We start from the raw sequence: 21,781 nt of genomic DNA on the forward strand, positions 1-21,781 counted from the left end.
CAGCAAAAGACCTCATAACCAGGCTGTTGATAGTGGATCCCCAGAAGCGCTACACAGCACGCCAAGTACTTCAGCACCCTTGGATCAGAACAGCTGGAAAAAATAACAGCCGAAATTTACAGCGGGAAGTGACAATAAATATTGAACGTCATTTCCGGGCCCAGCGCCGAAAGGAAGTTGCTGATGAGGACACATGAAATCTCTTCAAGCTCATTTTGTCATCATCTATTGATTAACAAATTATTTATGTTTTCTTTTCTAAATGAATTGGGCCTTTAGTGTATAGCTGTTACTGGCTATTGCCATACCTTTTTTTGTTGTTGTTGTTTGGTTCTGAGATTCTGAAGAAAGACAGAGATTAAATTTGCATCCACCTCCCTCTGATGTTACTTGGGAGTCTCTCTGTTGACAGCATAGATATTTCCTGGAGGGTCCCTATTATTTTTCTTTAAATATTGACTTGGGCTGTTACATTACGAAATGTATATCTATTTTAGATGAGAAATGTTTGCTTCTATGGCTGGCACTAGTGAGGACTCTTCTCTTGTCTTTTTTTATATGATATCTTCCAGGAGTTTTGTGTTTATAATGTTTTGTGTTTATAATGTTTTCAAAATAGCTGTCTGCATACACATCCTAAACTAATTCACTAAACTGTCTTTTCACCATATCCTGCTAGCAATGGAGAAGGTGAAAGAATAAAAAAAAGTAAATATATTATTTAGCTGTAGGGTACGTTAAATAAGCAGCAAGATACTATTTATTAAATTGTGAAAGAAGAAAAATCCTTATAGACTAAATCAGCTGTTTTATGATATCTCATGTGGCAACATCTTTCTTGGGATGTTCTCTGGGCCATCTGGTAATAGATGGTACAATGTTTCTGTTGAATGATGGTGGGGCCAAGTAATATGGCAGTTTCATTTGTGAGAATAGCTGGGAAGATACCATGGCTGATATCTTTTCAAGACTGCAATAACTTTCAAAGAGCTTTTCTTCCTACTCTGGGAAGTAGGAAGTTAAGCAGTTCTAAGGGACCTTTGGTTCTTTTCCCAAAGGTGTATTTATGAAAAGATAAGCTTTTTTTTCATGCTGATTTTTTTTTCTTAGAGGCCATCCACGTGCATCTGTGATTCTTCTATGCTGATGGAGAAGAGATAGCTGGGAAGCTGTTTTTGTGACTTAAGTTATCCTTGCCTTCATGGTTCCCCTTTCATCAACACACCTCACAGCTGAACTGCCTCTATACACTTTTTCAGTGTAGTTTAGCAATTGCTTGATCCTCCCCCCCCCCCCCCCCCCCCCCCGTTGCCTTCCCTAGGGACTCCTTCTCATTGCTTCCATGAGAATGGGCAATGGGTTGAAATTACATTAAAATTCAACTTGGGGAAAAACAACAACTTGTTGGCTATGGAAGGGTCTCCCAAGGGAAGTGTCAGCTGCTTTATTGCATGTGTTTTTTATAATTTGATTGGATGCAAATTAAAGAGATCCTGGGGGAGGGAAATACAGTCCTGAGAAAGGCCGTGACCTAGAACAGCTTTTAAATCTCAGAATTTTTGGTTAACTAGTCAAATCCAAAAAGCACTTGAGTTTTCTGTTTTATAATTCTTTATCCATGAACTCCATGTGCTAGCAAATAATATTGACGTTAAAATATCAGTGGTATTAGCATTGAATTCGTAGCTTGTAGAAATGAGTGAGGGTATTTTATAATTGCAGAGCTGCTGCTCTGCCTATGTATTTCATAATGAGAAATGTCAGAAACGTTTCAGAATCAGTAGAACATTTTCAGAATTATATGAACCAGAATATTATTTTTGGTGAGTGCTAATATTTTGTGTGGACTTTCTGAATTACCAAAAAGTGTGGGGTACTGTCATCATGTTTCTGTTTCAACTTGTAACTGTTTTGCTGCAAGAATGATATATGAAACTAGGGACAACTTGGCTTTTAAAGGAGAATTGCACTTTCAGTTGAACTGGCTTGTTTTTAATAGATATTGGAATAAGACTTGCTATGGAGTTCAAGCATTTGTGAAACGAACCGGTCAAATCTTTACTGTATGCCCAAGTAGTATCTATGCGGTATGCCATGCCTTTGATTTAGAGGCCCTAAGTCAGGAAGACTTCCCCTCTTCCTGAAAATAAGAATGGATTTAAGTGCTTTCCTGAGTTAAGACTATGTGTAACCTAGTATTCTAAAAGTGTTATGTGGTCTTTGAGTACCAGTAATAACTTCTCCTCTGTTAATTTAAGTCTATTTTGGATAGGAAACTGTGGTAAAATAGCTTCTGACTTGCAATATTATATTTTGTAATTATCATATTTTTAATATAGTTACTTAGGAATGAAGTTTGAAGTGACAAAAATAATATTTTATCAGTAGTGAACCTGACAGTTCGGAGATTGTGTTACAAGTTGCCTTTTTCACCTTTAAGAACTTGTCTACAGCCTTATTCATAGCGCCGAAGACAGAGAATTTGCTTGTAATGAATATAAAAGTAATTATTTTTTCAAATAATTTGTTTTTCTCTCAAGTTCTCTGGGTCCCAGGCAGACTAAACACGGGCTGTGCTGAGTACTGTCACTGCATTGCATCTTTAAGTACAGGCAGTGCTGCGGGACTGGTTTGTTGCTGTTGCTAGTAGACATGGCATTAAGCCCTCCTTCTTCAGGTTGGAGGCTGAAAAAGCTTCCAGGTGCTGCTTCTCAGGGTTTTTGCCTCTATCTTTCTCTCTCCTACGTAGATTTTCCTTTTTTCTCCCGTTGTTTCCAGCATTCTGGCTCTGCATCTGTGCTGCTTTAAGGAGTCCAGGTCCCCAGTCATCATGGTTTAAGTGGCTTGAAGCAATGAGAACACCTGTAGGGTTTTGGAGAGCTCAGCCTCAAGCTTTGCTTGCTGACGTTGGAAGTTAATAAGATTAGAGAGGACTCGGACAAAAAAGGTGAAAATCCCTTATTGGTCTCAAAGATCTCCAGTGTCCCCGCGTCTCCTACTGCCTTTTCTCAAGCTTTTCTCTTCCCACTGTATGACATTTCAGCACAGACCTGATCTTTACTCTCTTTAAGACAGGTTATAATACATGAGCCAATTTCCCACTCTTGGGGAGAGGATTTCTGCTGTTCTTACTTCCTTTCCTGCGATTTTTCTTATGATTACTGTCTCCTTGGACTCTGGAGTCATCTTCCCCTTATGCTTGCATTTCTTGTTTGGTTCCTTTGTCTACAGGAAGTCTGTGGGAGCTCAAAGCTGGGGAAGATTAAAGTCTCACAGAGAGTAAGTTTTTGCTGATTCATTAGGAAGAAGAAATATCCCTCCTTGCCCTTCATTAAATCTTTGTGATTTAGACTCTCATATGGCCTTAGATTCCACTAGAGGTATAACAAAGTTATTGCGTCCCTAGCTCATTAGATACTAACAATGAAGAAAGTCAGAATATACCACCAAGAAAAACAAACAAGACCCCCAGAAAGCTAAGTGCAAAGTATGAATACATATTGCAGACCTCAATAGAGCAGTTCCACTTAGAGAGGATTTGCTAGGTCTAAGGCAACAGAAGGGAAGAACCTGTCTGTTTCCTGCAAGCTTTTGTGAATCAGCTCTGTATGAATCCTTTCGTGCCTCTTTAAAGGTGTTGGTTGATTCCTATCTCACAACCAGAGATCCTGACCAAGTTCTGGTCATCCCAGGGTTTTTTCCTTACTACCTGGTATAGACTATTACAAATTTTTCCTCTCTTCAGAAACCAGAGACTGCGACTCTCCGTTATCTTTAAGCATAGACTTGGCTATTCTGTAGTTGGTTGCCGTTTTTAAGCACACGCTTCTATTTTCATGCCCTGACTCTAAGACTTCTCAGACTTTTGAGGCACAAAGACCCAATCATATAGAACTGGTTCATCAATATTTCATTTCCTAGTGACACACATACCTCACAGTCAGAGTTGCTTTTTTTTTTTTTTTTTTTCTTTTCTTTTTTTATTCATTACTGGGTCAGCACTTAAAATCTCAGTCAAAAGTTTCAATTACAGTAGTGACCAAAGTGGTCACTGCAGGATAGCTGGGGTCTATGTAAGGATGTGCTACTTCCAGACATCAGCTGAAGGGTCCTACAAAGCATTTTGAGCATCCTTGAAAGCCAATGTTGCTAGCTTTGTGCATCATAAACTTCCCTTGACTGTGTTAGGAGTTTCTGATCGTAAAGTCCAGGCTCTTAGTGACTGCTTGTGACTGACAAACTAAGTTGTAAATCTCCAGTGATACATTTTCCACTGTCTAAAGATAACGTGGTCCCTGGATGTCCTTTGCTATTTGTCCACCAAGGTCAATGTCTTCACTTTCACGTATGCTATTAGTCTATTACATTTTGTTGGTGCTAGACCTACCTCACCTATTTTCTATCACGTATCATCTGCCTATTGTCCTCTGCCTCTCTTCTCCCCTCAGGTGACTCCCATTACTGAAAGATGGTGAAATCTTCAACTCTTAATATGTTTTTCTGCAGGAAATTCTGGCCTTAGAAATAGGACATAGGAATAGGGGCAGTGCAGGAAATGAGCAAAAATTTTTGTAAGTATTTAGGCATCTGAAAATGTACAAAAGGTATTAGCATTTCATATTGCATAGTGCATAACTGCCTTAAAATGAACAATGGGAATTTGGTCCTTGCTTGTATCTGTAGTCACCTAATATTTAAAAAAGTGTGCCCAAGAGACCTGTCATTGAAACTTGGCAGTACAGCAGAGACTCTTTCCTCTGAGACACAGACACTTTAACTTCTTTTATTCAGGGACCTCTTTTCTTCATCTAAGATTGATTAACTTTGCCATCTCTGTTCTGACTGGCATTATCAGTGGGTTTCCCATATCTCTGTCACTGCAGTGTTTAGCTGTAGGGTGAATGGAATAGCGGGATGTTATTCAGAGCTTGGGGCTTTTGGGTTATGGTCCTACTGTGAAAGTGACATTTCTGGAGTTGGCTGATTGCTTTTCCTCCAGATTTGGGGCAATGTTAAGTCTTCTTGAGAGTGTAATAAATTTGCTGTGCTTATAAACTGATCTTTCCAAAGACAAGTAAATATCAGTCTGAAACCTTTCTCCTACCATTTCTTCTGTTGCCTAGATTTCTCTTAAATTAAACAACATACAGAAAATGCTTTTTATGTGGCTTGGCATGCATTTTTCTGTCCTCTCTGAGTCCACCAGTAAAATACTTTACTGTTGACATTCTTGCTCCTGAAAGGAATATGGGCACTTTAACTGAACTGACAGTGTATATTAGCACTGTTCTACAGTATGTTTTATTTGCAACTAGGCTAAAGTTGTCATTTTCTAAATTAAAATACATTGTAGACTTCAGCAGAATAGTGGTTGTTCCCTCCCCCTGATGAAGGCAGACCACATAGTGGATGTTATATTTCAATGTTCTTTCCAGTAAATTGGGAAACAATCATGTGGCCAAGTATTTTCACTTTTTTTTTTTTTTTTTCCTTCTGACAATTTATTTGGGAAATGCTTGTTTTAAAAGGTTTGCAATTACAAAAGTATTGTGTGTACCTTCATTTACACTTAAAGGACTCCTTCTAGTACTGCAGTCCTTTGAATACTTACAGATGTGTTCTTCTTTGCTGCTGTGTGTAATCCATTAAAACCAATATAATTCTTTGCAAAACTGGAGCTGAGATTCATTCTAACACCGTTTTTGTCTCTGTACTGCATAAATCGTGCCTGCTGTGATGTTAAAGCAATCATGACAAGCAGGGAGAGCTTCACTGACGCTTAATGCACACAGAACTGAATTCCCCCATCATTAGTTCTCAGTCTGTAAAATTCAAGTTTGTTTAGAAAAAGATTTGCTTTGTGGAAACAGGCATTCTAGTTGAAATTGAGTTGATTGCAAAAGTGGCTTTTTCAAAGGACACAGTTTCTTAGTAGCCTGTATATTTCAGTTCTGTTATTAAAAATGGTATTTTCCCGCAGGCCTGCAGTATCAGCGGAAGCAGTGGAAATAAAAATGCTATATTGATGGTGTTTTTGAAGAAGCTGCCTTCCCTGGATGTGAGCACGTGTGATACAGCGGCTGCCAGTGAGAATCAGTACGGGATCTCATTTATCACATATTGGTACTTGAAGAGACCACAGCCACCTCATTACTCTTAGAATCACCATAGGCTGTTAGGAATTGCAGACTTTTATGATAATCACACAAATTGATTGCACTGCATTTTAATGGTATGTATAGGCAGCTAATTAAATCTGATTTAATGCTTTGCTCTTCGGAGTGGGATTCAGCTGTGTTTCCCATGTCACTAATAGTTGAAATCAGGGTCCAGCAGTATTATTTAAAAAAATGGTCCGTTAAAGTTGTCACTGGTAGGTGCTTTCTTTGGAAAAGATGATTCCTTGTATCATTCAATTTGCTGTTTCGTTCTGTTGCCTTGAGTTATAAACAGATGATGTATTCCTGCAGAATGTTATCTTTTGAAATTAGAGTTGCCTTGATAATGTAGCAATTGGAAAAACAGAAAAAGTAAAGCTAATGAACTGTCACTGGAAATATATTTTATTTTCTGAATTCAGAAGCTGAACAAAGAGCTGGAACCATCTACAAATTTAGAGAAATGCAGTATTATTCCTGTAGTAAGTGTTTCAGCAGTTCAAGCAATAAGAATATTTGACTTGGTGAGAAAGCCAAGCTATGCAGTACATTGCTAGGGATAAGTAACTGCTGCAACAATCAACTTCCAAAAGTGTTGGAGATTGCTGTATGGGATAAGGGGTGCAGAACTGAATAAGGGGTGCTCCTACTAGTCATTGGGAAAAATGCAATGTATCATTAAAAACAGATTATTCCTGTATTGTTGTTGCCATGTAAGTTTAGTGTTAGTCACTAAATTTCAGTGACAACCACTGCATTGTAAGAAGGCATTTCTCATGAAGAATTTCAGCGTGAAACATTTTAGATTATGTTTAATGTCAAGGATTTCAGAAATGAAGACAATTTTTCTAGAAAATGGAAGTGTATGATCATTAACTGCTATGGTGACAAGCAAACCTTATTGCTGGATTTTCAAAAAGAGTGCGTTTTTGTGGTCCCAAGCATTTGAAACTACCTAGCTTGCCATGTTGACAGTTTTAATGACATGGTAATGCTTCAGCGTATAACCTTGTTATTTAACAGGCTCAGAAAAAAACCCTGTGTGCCTAGTGTGAGGATGGAACTGAATGGGTTGAATACATTTTATTCATACCAGCCAACATAACGCTCACACGGTGACTGTATTTATTGACTCGTATTTCAAGTGCAATGTAATGTTGTGCCCTTAAAAATGTGAGTGTGTTGGCTGTTTGGCTGAAGGCCAGCATGTGTCCTGATAGGATATTATTTCTATGTACTTTAAACAGAGAGAGAGAGAATAAGACTATGTGAAGTAGCCCCTTAGCATTTGAAAGAAAAAATATGAAAGAAGAAAGTGGGGGAAAAAAACAAGAAGAGAAAAAGCTAAAAAACCCTGAACTCTTCCCCAAATGTTTTATTTTTTTAAAGTAAATCAATGCTGTGGACAAATGTAACAAAGCTTTAGGAGTGAAATAAAATGTCTTTTCCCTTACTGGTGTGTAACATTCCCGTGATGGTTCCCCAGTTACTTCTGTGTGTCTGGGGATAACGGATTCCAAGCAGATAGTATAGCAACTGCTGGCATTATCCCACCTGGATCATAATTCCCTAACAACAGGACAGGAGGAGAATCCCTTTAAAAGAAACAAAAGCAAAACTGCTCTACCATGTAAATAACAGCAATTATTCAGCCATGCAGGGTTTTATGGAAGTTTATTTTTAAATGCTTTCTTAACTCAGGTAGTTAATGTTCAAGGGACAAATAGGCAGAACTGGATGTTGGAATGTGACAGCAATAAACCCCTCCTGACAGATGAAGCCTCAGATGAAATCATGGCAAATGACTGGGAAGGCTGTACAGTCAGAATATTACAAACCCCGTGTTTATGTACACAGTTCACCTGGAGAAAGGCTGCAGGAAATATGGGGAAAACTTGAACAAAGATATACAAGTTAAGACCCTTAATGACCAGGAAAATGAATCAGTTCTCTAACTGCCAAAACAGACCACTGAATGTGATGGTCACTGAAAAAATGATTGTTTGTTTCTTTTCTCATGAAATTCTTTTACTTATTTTACTTTTTTTAAAGCTTATTTTTTATTATTGTTTTTATTTTTTAAATTTTTTAAATGTCTTTATTTTAAGCTTCAAGGGTGGGATCTTAAAAGCCACAAAATAGGTTACATTTTAGATTATCACTTTCTTTAAAATAATGGCACAATTTATGCTTTTGCAGTAAGTAGCTTTGAAAATTGCACCCTCCATTTAAAACATTTTCTGCTGGTTGTTAATCCAGTTTTAAGGAAAACAGAAAGATTTCTATGGCACTACACTTGGTTCCTGTGTACTTGCCATCAACAAAGGTTCCTTCATGATTGTCTCCCAGAATGTATATTTTGAAATTAAAAGATCTACTGGTGTTTCTGAGGGCATTCCCAGGTGTTTCTATGGATTTGAGTGGGTGTGTGCTGATGGAGACTTTTGCCCCTTAGTTGCACATAGCTCTTGCTCGAGCCTTTCCAGGTTAGCAGCTTCCCTGAGGGGTGCCCGTGTTTTTTAATGATATAAATGCTGTGTTCTGTGCTGGTTTTTCTTTGCTATTAGTTCTTGGAACCACTTGCCAGTGTTACTACTTTTCCAAGTAGCAGAAAAAAATAATATGTTATTCAAAACGTGCTTTCAAAAATAGCGTAATCAGATTGTTGTTTTAATGAATCGGTGCTGGGAGTGCTATGGATTGTACCAACCACTAAACAGCCATTACCAGGAGGATGCTTCGGATGAACTCTTGGACAGATCCTGCATGAGGGATTCTGGAAGAGAATAGACAAAGAATTCAGCAGTTTCATTCTGGCAAAGTAAATCACCAGGAATTTGGATTTGCTGTTGTTCAATCTGTTTTCAGTGTCAAATGGACTGACAGAAGAAGGGTAAGGATGGGACAGCTTTGTTTTTTAAGTGGAAGCCTCCTTATTGGCAGGCTACAGTGGTTTGCATTCTGAGGATTATTTATATTTTTTTTTTATGCCAGACCAAACTATGTTTTGTGAGTCCCAAATCAGAAGCTTTTCAGTGCACATATGCATACACATTGGCAGTTTTGAATAAGATAGTTCCGTGTGGGCTGAAAAAAGCATTCTTTATATTCATTGGTAAATTAGCTATTATAGTTATTTTACTGGTTTTCAGGTGTGATTTTTTTTGCTGAAAAATACATCTTGCAAAGCAGGAGGGTCTATATTTAACCCCATATAACCACAGATATTTAGGGTTTCAGGGTGATGCTTGCTTTATATGTGCTGCTTTGGAAAGAAATCCTTTGTATGACTGAGGTACATAGATGGTTTTTATTAATGTGAAGCTTTCTTACATCTGTTGGCTAGTAATAATAACAGTGGTGCTTCTGGGGATCTTCAGAGGCCTTAATGGACTTTAGCTCTTGTTTATTTGTTAGGCATTAGTGCCTTGATGCCTCAGTGAATGGCTTTGCAATAGGCCTTCTATAAAAGCACAGCAACCTGAATGTCTTCCTGGGAGGAATGCTGGAGAAATTCACTCCTGCCCTGCCAGCCGAGCTGATCCTGGGCTGGCTCTGGTGTGGGGAAAGGGGCTGGTGTGGAGGTTTGGAGGTCAGAGGCTGCTGCCATCCTGCTGAGGAGCTAGAGGGGCTTTGTGAGCACAGAACAGCAGCAACGTTTAGTTAGAGCAAAGCCCTGCCTGCCATCCGCCTGTCCTCTCACTCCTGCAGCTGTGGTCCCTGGTGGCCTCGGGTCAGGGTCACCTTATGTCCTTGAAATGCTTCTACCTCATCTTTGCCAGATCCAACTTTGAAGCCTCTGCTACTAGGAGCGGTGAGAATAGCACTTCGTGCTTGTGCTGCACTTCATGTGTTCAAAGCTCTTCACAAACATTAACTAATTAGGCCTCAGCATGTCCTTATGAGGCAGGTATTTACTCCAGCTGAGTGTTTGCATTCGCAATTCAGAAAATGCTAGACATAATCCTGCTGTCAATCAGCCTAATTGACTTAAATGTCTAATTGGGTAGATTCCCCCAAGTAAATTCGGTTTAAAAAAGGTTAGCCTGGGGAGGGGAGCTGTGCAGTGGAGAAAAACAGAGTGCAAGAGGCAACCCTCCGTCAGGGAGAGGCAACGGCAGCTCTCGGCGGCGGGGTTGAGAGGCGCCAGGGAGGCAGGAGCTGCTTTGTCAGTGCTACAAAGTATCCTGGGAGAGGCTTGAATTAACTGGAGTTAAAAAGTCAGTCATCATAACTGGGTTTGTTTCAACAAGAGAAATGCAGAGAGAAAATCCCTAGTAGCAGCAAGGTGTAGTGGCAGTGGCAAGACAAGCAGCAAGGGGCTGAGGGAGGCTGCTCTGTGCAAGGGCTCAGATGGGTTCAGACTCTCTCATCTGGACTTTTGTCTTGCTAAAGAATCGCAGCTTCCCTCCACGTCTTGCAGGAGGCCAGTGTGCAACCTGCTTGAGGCTGACACGTTGGAACTAAGTGATCTTTCATGTCCCTTCCAACCCAAACTATTCTATGATTCTAACGTAAACATTTCTTACTGTGTAGTATTACTTACTGAGTAGTGGTTAGTATCTAAAATGCCAGTTGATGGTAATCAAAAGGTGGAGGAGTATCTTCTGCCTGAGATGCATGCCTTCAAGGGCAGTTGGAGATCAAACAAAAAGTGGCAATTTTTAGTTATAATCACATATAGTAAAGCATATTATAAGTGTTATGTGTATGATGGATACAGTGAACAGATACAAGTATTACTCACCTTTCCTAGCCAGCCAGGTACAGTGGTGAGCTCAGGTCAGAAGACTTCTTTACTGAACAGATCCACCAGACTTTGTGCAACGAGTGTGGAACTGGTGTGCTCAGCTCCCTCCTTTGCAATCCCTGCAGCCCAGCTGTGAATCCATGTTCCTCAGGTTGGGGCTGTCCACCATGGGGGTGTGGGGAAGGGAGGAAAAGGTCACAAATGGGAGACCTGAACTGGCAAGTGTGGCCAAGGGAAAATTCCAGGCTCAAAAGGGGTAGCTAAGACCTTGCTTATCTGCTGCAGTCTCCCCTAGGCATTTTCTGGGACTCTCCAGGGGACTAGAAGGCATTTATGGAGGTCACCACTCCATCTTCTTCCCAAGGTAAGATGCCAGTGGCATTCCTGATGGACACTGGCTAGCCTGCTCTTTAAAAGCTTGAATACAAAGATCCCAGGCTTGAAGAGAAAGATCTCACCTGCTTCTCAGGCAATCTGTAATAGTATTTTGCTCTTCTTACTGTCAGAAAGTGTTTCCTAATTTCTCTCTTGCCAAGTGAGCCTCTCTTGCCAAAACCTTAGCTCACTGCTTATGCTCATGGCCAGAATGAGTTTGGAAAGCAGGTTATTCCCTTACTACTTCTGCACCTGAAGGTTGTTCCCTCCACAGTCACCTCTCTAGAGATGCGACAGGGCTGGCTCGTGCCTTCAGCTAGTAAAGTACTTGGGAGATGGGTAAAAACTTTGACATCCTCAGGTCTGTTCTCCAGTCGGCTTACTGTCATTTTCTCAGGTATTAACAGTGCCTTGAGGTGATCAAGCCTAGAGTGGGAAGTGCGTGTTTGATCTTTCTTTGCTGGCTGTACCTCATTTCAGTGCTGTGTGTAAGCTACGAGCACTTTCCAGGTTGGCTCTTGCCTCCCCCTTTGCACCAGTCCCAGTCCTTTATCTGTGGCTGCAGCACATTCAAACTTTTATAGCTTGAGATGTTGCTGCTGGAGAAATACTTTTGAGAGTTGAGATCTAGTGGAACTTTATGTGAAGATTTTAAGTATTTACATCGGTACTATAAGCTTTAAGAAAAAGGAGGTCTACAAAGACTATTTAAAATACCTTCTCTGGGGCAGCATCTGGAGATCCCCCAGGGTGTACGCTTGTGCTAGGGGAGGTACAGGCAGGGTGTAAGCAGCAGCTTACAAACGAAAAAATCCAATGCCTTTCTTCAAAATTCCACTACTGAAAGCAATCCTTGTGGAAATTCACAGTGAAAGTGAGCAGCGAGTAATATTTTTGTAATTGCTGCAGAGAAACCATCTTCTTGCCTGCATCCTTTGCTAGAATCTGCAAACTTGGCTTTGAAAAATAGATGTGGCTGTAGATTCAAGCTGACAAGTGTTACAGCATTTCAGAGGGGGGAAAATAGCAATATGAAAAGGTGTGTTTAGGATAGGATACAGCTTAGGAAACTGTATTAACTTGTTGAAGATGTTGCTTTACATGTTGTGACATCATGACTGTTTATGTCAAAGTCTAATCCAGTAATGGTAATGTTACTGTATTTTAAAAGCAAATTCTGCTTTTGTGATCATCCATTTCTTGTGAACAAAGGAATGGTGCTTTAAAACAAAAATGTCTGAATAAATTCCCCAAGAGCTTTAAGCATGAGAAAGGTAATTTTGGGTTCTTCCTTTTTTTTTTTTTTTTTTTTTTTTTGTATTCTGATGAAATTTCTGTGATGATGTTCCTGAGATGGCTGCTGACACCTGGAAAAAGCATCTAGTCAGGTAATGTTACTCAAAGTTTTGAATTAGTTTGAGCTTCTCTTTCCAGTGTCTCCCTGTAAAATCGTGTCCTTGCAATTTTAGGAGACTAAAGCTTGTCACTACATTTCGTTACACGACAGGTATGTGCATGTGTGTGTTGACTCTAATGATTGTAGGTGTTTGTACTCGATGTAATTTTTTTCCAGTGATGCTGTCTTGTCCCAGAAACCACACTGCTTGCAGTACAAAACACTTGAGAGGATTTTTCTATTAACTGAAATGATACAGGTTTACAGCGCTGCAGTGTCTTGAAGTGTCTCTTGAAGCAAAGAGCCTTTTAGGTAATTCTATCTTAAGTACTTTTGATAGTTTAGCAAAAAAATGCCTCTCATGATGTGGCTGTATTTAGGCAAAGTGACATCCAGAAGATAAACAGGGCAAGTACATGCTGGATGCATTTATCACAGATTTGTAGAATTTGTCACAGCTAGGGCTGCACGACCTGCCAGCTGGTCTGTTTGCAGATGATAGAAACTGTTCTTTCAAAACTCACGAGGAAAACAAACGTGGAAAGGGCAGGAAAGGAAAGGGAAATGGGAGGAGAAAAAGAGAGGCAAAGAACTGCATAAGCTGACTGAATGCTTCTGCCACCGTTCCGGTGACCCAGGGAGCTAAAGGTGTCGGGCGACCCAGGCTGGCACATCAGCTGGTGCCATGCTGCCAGGCTGAGCTCGGCAGCGTTCGGTGTAGGCTGCTCGCTCGCAGATTGGCCCTGCCTGACCCTTCCCTCCTTCATGCTGATACAGTTGTGAGGTCTTTTTATTTATTAGTATTTCAGGTGAGTTCACTTGCCTGCCTGATAAGGTCTCCCATGCCAGGCAGAGCGTGGCTTTCTTGTATCCATTTCAATTTTCCCTCAGATCCATTCAGCTCTTACAAAAACTCCTCAGAGCAGTATACTGAAAGTACTGGAGCTTTTCTACCCTTTGCACATGGGTCTTGTGGCATAGCTACTGGGAGTTGTGTTACATGGACACTCTCTTTCATCTTAATAGAAGTGTGCATTTTCTTTTTCTTCCTGAAGATTTCCATTAACAGCCAATAACACTTGTATAAATTATTTCTCAAAGGGCCGTCTCCCTTGCCAGGACTGAATTATTCAATGTATTCCTGCTTCAGGCAGCTGGAGGATACAGACAGAAACACCACGGTGTTCAGGAAGGTCTTCTCTGGTGAGTGTGCCCCAGGGAACCCAAGGTGTACCTGACCCGGTCCAAAGCCAGGGGTATGAAAAACCTGTATATGATAAACTACTGATGAGTACGTGCTACATGCTCGGTTTAGGCTTCAGGATCTTCAAAGCTTTTGAGAAGCATGCATAAGCCTGTGAAGCACCCGTGTAGACATGAGCTGATAGTGAAGGGAGGGAGGAAAGGGGAGGTGGGTGCCCATGGCCACCCAGGCCAGCGGGGCTGGGCCTACCTTGGCTGGCTGGTGGCCCGGGGAGCCGTGCATGGAGCAGGGGAAGGCTGCCATGCCATGCAGCACCTTTGGCATGGTGGCACTCGCACCCCATGAGCAGCGGGGCTGCTCCCCTGGGAGGCGATGTGCCGGAGCAGGAGGCAGCAGGTGCCTGCCGTGAGTGGGACAGGAGCTTGTGCTCCCATGGCCTCTGCACCCCTGCACATTCCACTTTTCCCGGCAAAACCCACCCCGTGACCTTCCACGAGACATCTGTAATACAGGGTTTTGTTCATGGCCCGTTTACTGGCTGGGTTCCATACAATGAACACACAGGGCTTTTTCTTTCGCCCAGCTTACTCGTACAGCTCTTTGCACAACCCTAGGCTTCTGATTTTTCCCTTCCCTTTCCAGTATTGTCGTTTTATGGCAGTTTCGGAGGGAGGGAGGGAGCCGAGGCCGGGGATGCCACGGGGTGGTGCTCTTGGCACAGGAACAGGGGACCGGGCGCTGCGGGATGCTGCCCCTGCGCCGGGACCAGCTCCACGAAAAGGTTTGGGTTTGGCTGCAAGAATAATTTGCAAAGGAACTTTGACACAAGCCGCTGTTTCTCTCCAGGATGCACAAAAGTCCTCTGACTTTGAAATGAGTCCAGAAAAAGCATTTTAAATATAGACATCTTCTTACAATGTCTCCAGAGGGGTAAAAAAAACCAGACCAGATCTAAAATGGGAAACTTCATAACACCCCCTCCACAGGAATTGTGGTCCAGAGGACAGTTCTGGTGATGGCCCTGCTTCTGCACAAGAACAAAGTGGGTGACTGGGTGCACTGGTGTAGCTTTTGGGACGTGTGCCACAGCTACCATGGGCAGCAGGTGTGGAAATTTTTTTTGTTCCGAATTTCCCCAGGGAAAAATGCTGAGGAATCATCTTACCTACCTCCACCTGCTTCCCTGGGAAGCCTCTCTCACATTGCTGGTCCCAAGGGACTGCCCCGGGGGAGCCTGCCCAGCCCCTGTCCCAGTGGGAAGGTCCTGGCAGGGATGTCCCGACCGTTCCAGCAGCGTGTGCCAATGCCCAGTTAGATCCCTCAGCTGCCTCTGCAGGCACAGGGCTGACACCTTGAATGTGGTTGCAAAAGCAGTCTTCCTCCTCCTCCTCCCACCAATAACCCTTGAGTTTTCCTAACATTTTTTCCTGGCATGGTTTCACTGGTGTAAGCTATGCCTGTAGCAAACACCCTCCAGCAGTGAACAGCACCTTCTGTTTTTTGCAATTTGAAGGCTTGGCTGTTTTGGTCACTGTCCTGCCCTCACCTGCCATTCAGTTTGTCTGGTTTGGAGATAAACACCAAGATTTGTGTCTGTTGCTGAGATAAGCAGAAGAGCCGTCAGCGACGTTCCATCTGACACCATCAGGTACCAAGGCAGATACAGACAGCGGATGGTCTTGTAAGCTGTGTCCCTGAGGGATAAATAGGTTGAGGGTGGATAGAGATGCTAGAGATAAAACAAGTTATTTTGTTCTGTATCTTACTAAGCTCTGTGGGCTGTTTTCTTTCCTCTGAGTCAGTGCTGAGGGGCTTTGTCCCTGCGCTGTGGTAAGGCTGAGCTGTGCTGCTGGAGCTTGGATACCATCGTCTGGACCAGCCATTTCCAAGCGGCTCAAACTGCTGGGCTAGGCAGGAGGCAGCTGAAAGCGTGGGGTTTTCACTAGGCAGGGTCTTAGAGGAAGATGTGGGATCTCAGCAACCTCCATTTCCCCAGCTTTCCCCCCCATTTTCTTCCTTCTGCTAGAAGCAAATACTTGATTTTTATGATTTTTATTGCATTCTGCTTCTTCAAGTTCCTGGGCTCCACTTCCCCCCACAGCATTCAGGATCATCATGAGACCACAAGGCACCTGGCAGGGAAAAGGCCTTTGACATGCTGGTGAGCGATTCCCTCCCTGATGCAGGACACAGCAGCCCAGTGTGTGGTCACTGCCTTTCATTTCAGGCATGGCACAGGTGCTGTAATGGTGCTGACCTTTCTGAATTACTGCCTGGAAGCAGCTGCCCCGATACGGAAAACATTGACCACTGGTGCTACTGCTGTAGTGGGTGATGTTAAAAATGAACAGATGCCAGGATGAAATGCTGGACTGTCTGTGTGCAGTCATCCTTTAATGGTTCATTACTGCTCTTAACCTACAAACAGCCAGTGCCTGACAGCAAATTTATTTCTTCCTTTATTTTCAGGCTGTACTCGGGGACCCTCAGCTATTTGTATTTCCCTTGCAATGGGCAGTAAAACTATCGCAGCCACCTCTGGTTCCTGATTCTTCAGACCATGCCAGGTATTCTGCTAGTTTGGTTTTTTTTAGCCCAAGTTTTGAGACTTGATCTCTCAAGTCATGAAGTTAAGCCATCCCACTGCTGCTGTCACCCGCAGCTGCAACCAGGCCGTGCTAAGGCACAGACTGCAGGTCCTTGTCCCACACTGACTGCGGGGGGTGCATGCTTGAATCTGTAGAAGAAAGGCCCATCACCGAGCTTGGTGGAGTGCAAGTTTTGCAGGGCTTGTTGAGTTAGCCTTGCACTGTATAAAAAGCCTTCTGGTGAGGAAGGCGGTGATAGCAATGAAGCTGTTCTTAGAGTTGAGTCAGGATGCACAAGCTCTTTGAGCACTGATACGCAGACAGCTCACCTGATGCTATCATAGCTTCCTATTTACTAAGGGTGCATGTGCAGAAATCCCTCATGGAAGCCAGACTTACAGATATACTTGCAACCACTTTCACTGTTAGTGTGTAATACACCCAGTTCTGCAATCAACCGAATGGAGCCAAAGCTCCGTAAGATGCAGAAAGGCTTCTCATTTCAGAGAAAATAGGTTTCCATACATCGTCTTTGGCTTTTTTGGTGTCTATTGATTGTTGCTATAGCTTTGTTTTCCTCCACTGGCTCTGATTTGCTTATATTCTTACTTTCTTCCTTCTTTAAGAGCCAAAAAAATTAAAAGATGAACTTTAAGGTGCTTGTAAAGCACTTTGAAAACTTACGTGGATCTGGTTACAGGTCTGTTGAAATGAAAGGAAATTTTTATGATGAATGAAAATTCATTCTTCTTCTTGGGTTAGACTGACCCTCCTCCAGGGCTGTCTTACAGAGCGGGCAGGGCAAGAAGGAGCAGGTCCTCTGAGGGTGTTTCCCTTCGTTATTTGAGCACAAAAAAGTCCTCAGGGTGTAAATCCTTCTGAGTCTCCCAGAGATGCAGGGTGCTTGTGCACCCTGTCATCTGCAGGACCTGGACGTATTTTTCTCACCGCAGTGCTGGTGGCTCAGATGAGGTCAGTGGGGACGAGGAAATGGGTATATTTACTCAAGAGTCCATTAGTATAGAAAGAGGGCAAAGAGAGGGGAAGGTACCAAGAAGGTGGTGCGGTATGTGTGCTTGCACTACATCGTTCTTTCACGAGAGGTCTCTGTCATCTTGCAAAGCTCAGGCGAGCTGAATTTGGTAATAAAAACTCCAGCTATGAGGGAGCCCCTGCACACATTATTTTTTTTTTTTTTTCATGTTTTGGGTACTTAAAATGGTACCAGATTGAGATGGGATATGATTTGTACATCCTTCTGATTTGTTTTTCACAGATAATCCCTTTTAGCAACATATATCATTAGAATTTTTAGATTTTAAAATCAAATGCAATTACAATGATCATGCTTGGAAAGGAAATAGGTTACGGGATCTAGCAGACCCTCTCCTTCTTCTAGCAGACCAAGAGTTCCCAGTTCTTGGGACTGAATGTACTGTTCAGTTGCAAATGAAAAAATGGTTTCTAAATATTTGTCTTATTCCCAGAAACTTCAACTACCAAAATGACAGTGGGGTTTGCTCGCACTGTCACTGCTTTCCTTTCCCTGGTGTGAGTCCTACAGCGTCTTGTCTGTCTCATTGGCACTGTTGGCTGTTTCTCAGTAAAAGGCACAAGATTTAGGTCTTGGGGTTTCTAAACAGGGGCTTGGCTAAGAAATCCTGCTTTGGTCTGCCTCTGGAGGCAGGAGCCTACGTGTGCCCAGGTGAGGAATACCTCAGTGTGGTACTGGCATAAATAAAAGGACATTTTAGTACTGAAAAGAATCACAATTGCACTGATTTGGTGGCCTGGAAACTAAATGGACTGATCCGAATTGTTGGTAAGTAGTTTGCTTTAAAAGAAATTTCCTGTCTAGAACATACTGTTAATGAGAAATGTTCTGCTGACGCTCTTGAAAGAGTTATGGGAGTAGTTCACGTGCATAGCTTAATGAAAAAAAAGCTACATATGAAATAAAATTTGCTTTGCACACCTTGAGGCAAAAGTGGCCAGAACTCTATGAAACCATGAAGAAAGTATCTGTATTTGTGCTACAGGCAGTTGCTACCTGGTCTGGATGTCAAGGCTGAGAGAATGATGAGAGTGAATTTCTGGGCAGATTTTATTTGTAAGTAGGTCACTGCAGCACCTCAAAGTTCATTAGTAGCTGCCAGGTTTCAGGTACATCCCTGTGTCAGGGCTGGGGTTGTGGTGACAAGGGGCAGGGTTTTGGTTTTGTATAAAAAAATGGGAATTTGCTGAGCATCTGTGTGCATACATCATCTGTGAGCAGGTAGGTGGTCTGCTCCTTTTGTGGACCGCTAGAAGGTGGATTTGATAGCTTGCTTTACAGACCACGCACAGCCTCGAGTTGCTTACAAGGAATGCATTTTAGAGGGAATCCTTTTGCAGAGACAAATTTTTTATGCGAGTGCATCCAAGACCGAGGAGCTTTGGGGATTATACAGTTTTTCTTAGCCTAATAAAGAACCTTGGGAATAAACAGATTTTGCTGTGGTCCATTACCTGGAGCTTGGCTATATCCTTGGAGAGCACAGAAAAGCTTCAGAAGACAAATGAGATACTCCTCTACTTCCTAAACCTCCCTTCCTGCCCCTGTTGCTACAGGCACTGCTTTGAGCAGGGTTTATCCTATAGTTTGTTTCCTAGATAGAAAAAAAACCCCAATTCTTACTGATCCCCATCATATTTCAAATCTTGGGTGATACTTAGCTGATACACTGGCCTATGTGTACAAATTTCTCTCCTTCTGGGCTTTTTTTTTTTTTTTTTTTTTTAATGTTAGCTTTACCAGTCCCCTGGGAAAAAAAAACCAACAGTGGGTATAAGAAACTTGCTGAAGGAAAAAAAAATCTCAACACATAATTATGAAGATTGAGATCAGCCGTACTCCCAAGTTCACAAGAATAAAATCTTCAGGACTGGGTCCTTTAATCTGTATGTATAAAGCTGTTGTGGGGGGAAAAAAAAGTCTGCCGAGCAGTTTCTGAGCTGACTGTACAAGCTCAGAAAAAGCCTGGCTTATAGCAGTCTTTATTATCCAGGCATATTTGGTTTTGGGACTGCTCTGTCTTGCCTTCAATGGAGCATAAATGGCAATACAGTTCTGCTTGAAGCTGCAGAAACCCCTAAGGTTTAGGTAGGCTTTACATGGTGAACTCTGAGTTTATCTGTTCCCATTTGAAGAGACACCTGAGTTTAAATATCTAATCTGACTTCTTTCAGCTCTTAAAAAAATAACAGAATGAGTTTGAAAGGGAATCAAATATAACATTTAGGAAAAAAAAAAATCCTCTGGGTGTTTTCTGGTTTTGCTCTGTCTCATTTGCTGGATAAGCACTTAAGCTCTGCTGGCTTCATTCTGAGATAAAGTTGAAACATGTTGTTCCGTATATATCTCTGATTATCCTTTATGAGATGGAATGTTGCACCTGCCAAAGTGTTAAACATAAAATATTTTTATATGGCATCTTTTATCTCAAAGCACTCTATGAGGCACTGAAATGGTGCTCTAAGCTTCCAGATGATGGAGACCATTACTGCTGGGTGAGTCATGTTTTCAGAGATGAGTGGAGGATTTGGGATTTGGACCTGTAAGCCTGATCCTCCTCTTATGTTCTCCTCTGCAGTCAGGAAAATTTCTGGTGCGTTACAGGGAAAAAGTGCTTGACTGGCATGGTTCAAATCAAATCAGGATCAAAGCACTTTGTTGATTCATTATGGGCATCTACTAAACTGGCAATTGGTGAACTGTAGGTTCAGCATCAGCATTAGTGATGCAACAGATAAACCATGGGGCTAGGCACTTACAAGGTATTACTTAATGCCTATAAATACCTAAATTCCTTCTTATCACTGACCCCCCTAACTTTCTGGGAGTGCTGGGCTGATGTTTGCCTGCTGCTATTACCACTTTTCTCCCCATTGCTGCAAATTTTCATGTGTATTTCACACTTATTTTCAAGCTGATGCCTTTCCTCAAGTCTCTGGGGAATTCCCCACCTGTTTCTATTTAGTCCATCTGACTTGTCTTAGGCAGACTTTGAAATTGTTAATTTCCTTCTGGCAAGGTGAATATTGGGACAGGCACCCTCTCAGCACAGATGTCTCAGGTCTTCATTTGCAAGCACTGTTGAATCCTGCATCCTGTTCACATCACCCCTTGTTATCCAGGTGCAGGTAGCCCCATGTTGCCATAATTTCTGCTTCCTCCTGGAACTGAAAGTAAAAAAGAATAAATAAATAAATTTAAAGCACCTGAGTGGCTTAGACACACCAAATCACATCACTTTGTGAAACTGGGGCTCAGGTTCCCAAGGTGCTGTTGCACTGTGATTTTTCTAAGGACTCTTGCAGCGAAGATGCTGTGAGCTCTTCAGTGTACAGGCAGAGTATGCAGTCTCAGGTTTTGCAGTCTCAGCTGGAGGACCATCCATCCATCCTAGGGCATCCTGCAGCAGGGTGTAAGAGGCACATTCCCCTTGGCAGATGAAGAGCTCAGCCTGGCCAGGGAGCTGCCCCTGCTGCTGCTGGCATGGGGTTAGCAGAGCGATGCAGCATCCCTGTGCATCCCTATGGCTGGAGCCAAGGAAGAGGCTGCCTGGCTGCAGGCAATGACCCATGGAAACCCTTCACATTTTGGCGAGCAGAACAACTGCTCATTGACACAGGGAGCCTTTGCCCATGTTCCAGCAGGGATCAATTCCCTTGCATCAGCTCCAGTGCAGCAAGGACCTGTGTGTTAGATGGCTTCCTCACAAAATCACATGTTCAGGCCTGCAGGTGTTACTGATCCTGTGAAACAATCAGGTCCCCAGGCAGTAACGCTCTCCTTACTATTCCTCTCTCCTGGTATATTTTCGAGGGAGACATTGGTATTTACAGACTGTCTGTGCAGGTGTGCTTGTTTGCATTTTCATTTTTAAACAGAGTGCAGGAGGTTCTTTCCTGCTCTGGGGTGAGGAAGCCCTGCCAGAGAATGAACTGAGCTTTTCAACTTCCTGGGAATATGGAAGCAAACAAACTGAGGAGCAGAAAAACTGAATTTCCTTTCGAAATTCAAATGACAGGGAATGAGTACATCTGATCTGTGTCAGCCTGCCACACGGAATTGTTTTCTAAGCGTATCCATGGGTCCTTGGACGGAGGTCTAATATTTCTGCTCTAGAGAAATCACAGAAGATACCAGTTAAATAGACCCAGTATTGATAAAGCTATTTAGACACCAGTTCAATAGACATATGGCTGTTCTTAAGGGAGCATATATTCCATGAATAAATAAGCCTCAAACTCATTAATTCCTGTGGT

At 42.3% G+C, this 21,781-nt stretch overlaps 1 protein-coding gene and 1 long non-coding RNA gene across 4 annotated transcripts in view; one reads left to right on the top strand and one right to left on the bottom strand.

Annotated features, from left to right (window-relative positions):
* DCLK3 (doublecortin like kinase 3) overlaps positions 1-8,236 on the top strand; it is a 33,608-nt gene extending 25,372 nt beyond the window's left edge. For 2 of the 3 annotated variants that reach the window (XM_080383280.1, XM_080383278.1), the window contains exon 5: positions 1-8,236. In XM_080383280.1, coding sequence (XP_080239406.1) covers positions 1-197 — 197 coding nt within the window. In that variant the 3' untranslated portion in view covers positions 198-8,236. The other variant, XM_080383279.1, reaches the window with a different exon arrangement.
* The window catches only part of LOC308062230, a 337,663-nt gene that overhangs the window by 272,127 nt on the left and 43,755 nt on the right, over positions 1-21,781 (bottom strand). The window contains exon 1 of the long non-coding RNA XR_013927515.1: positions 3,939-21,781. This exon is cut by the window's right edge and continues 43,755 nt beyond it. This is a non-coding gene — a long non-coding RNA (uncharacterized lncRNA). The remainder of the gene's footprint in view (positions 1-3,938) is intronic.

Source organism: Falco punctatus (assembly GCF_963210335.1).
Source record: "Falco punctatus genome assembly, chromosome: 4".
Lineage (NCBI taxonomy): Eukaryota > Metazoa > Chordata > Aves > Falconiformes > Falconidae > Falco > Falco punctatus.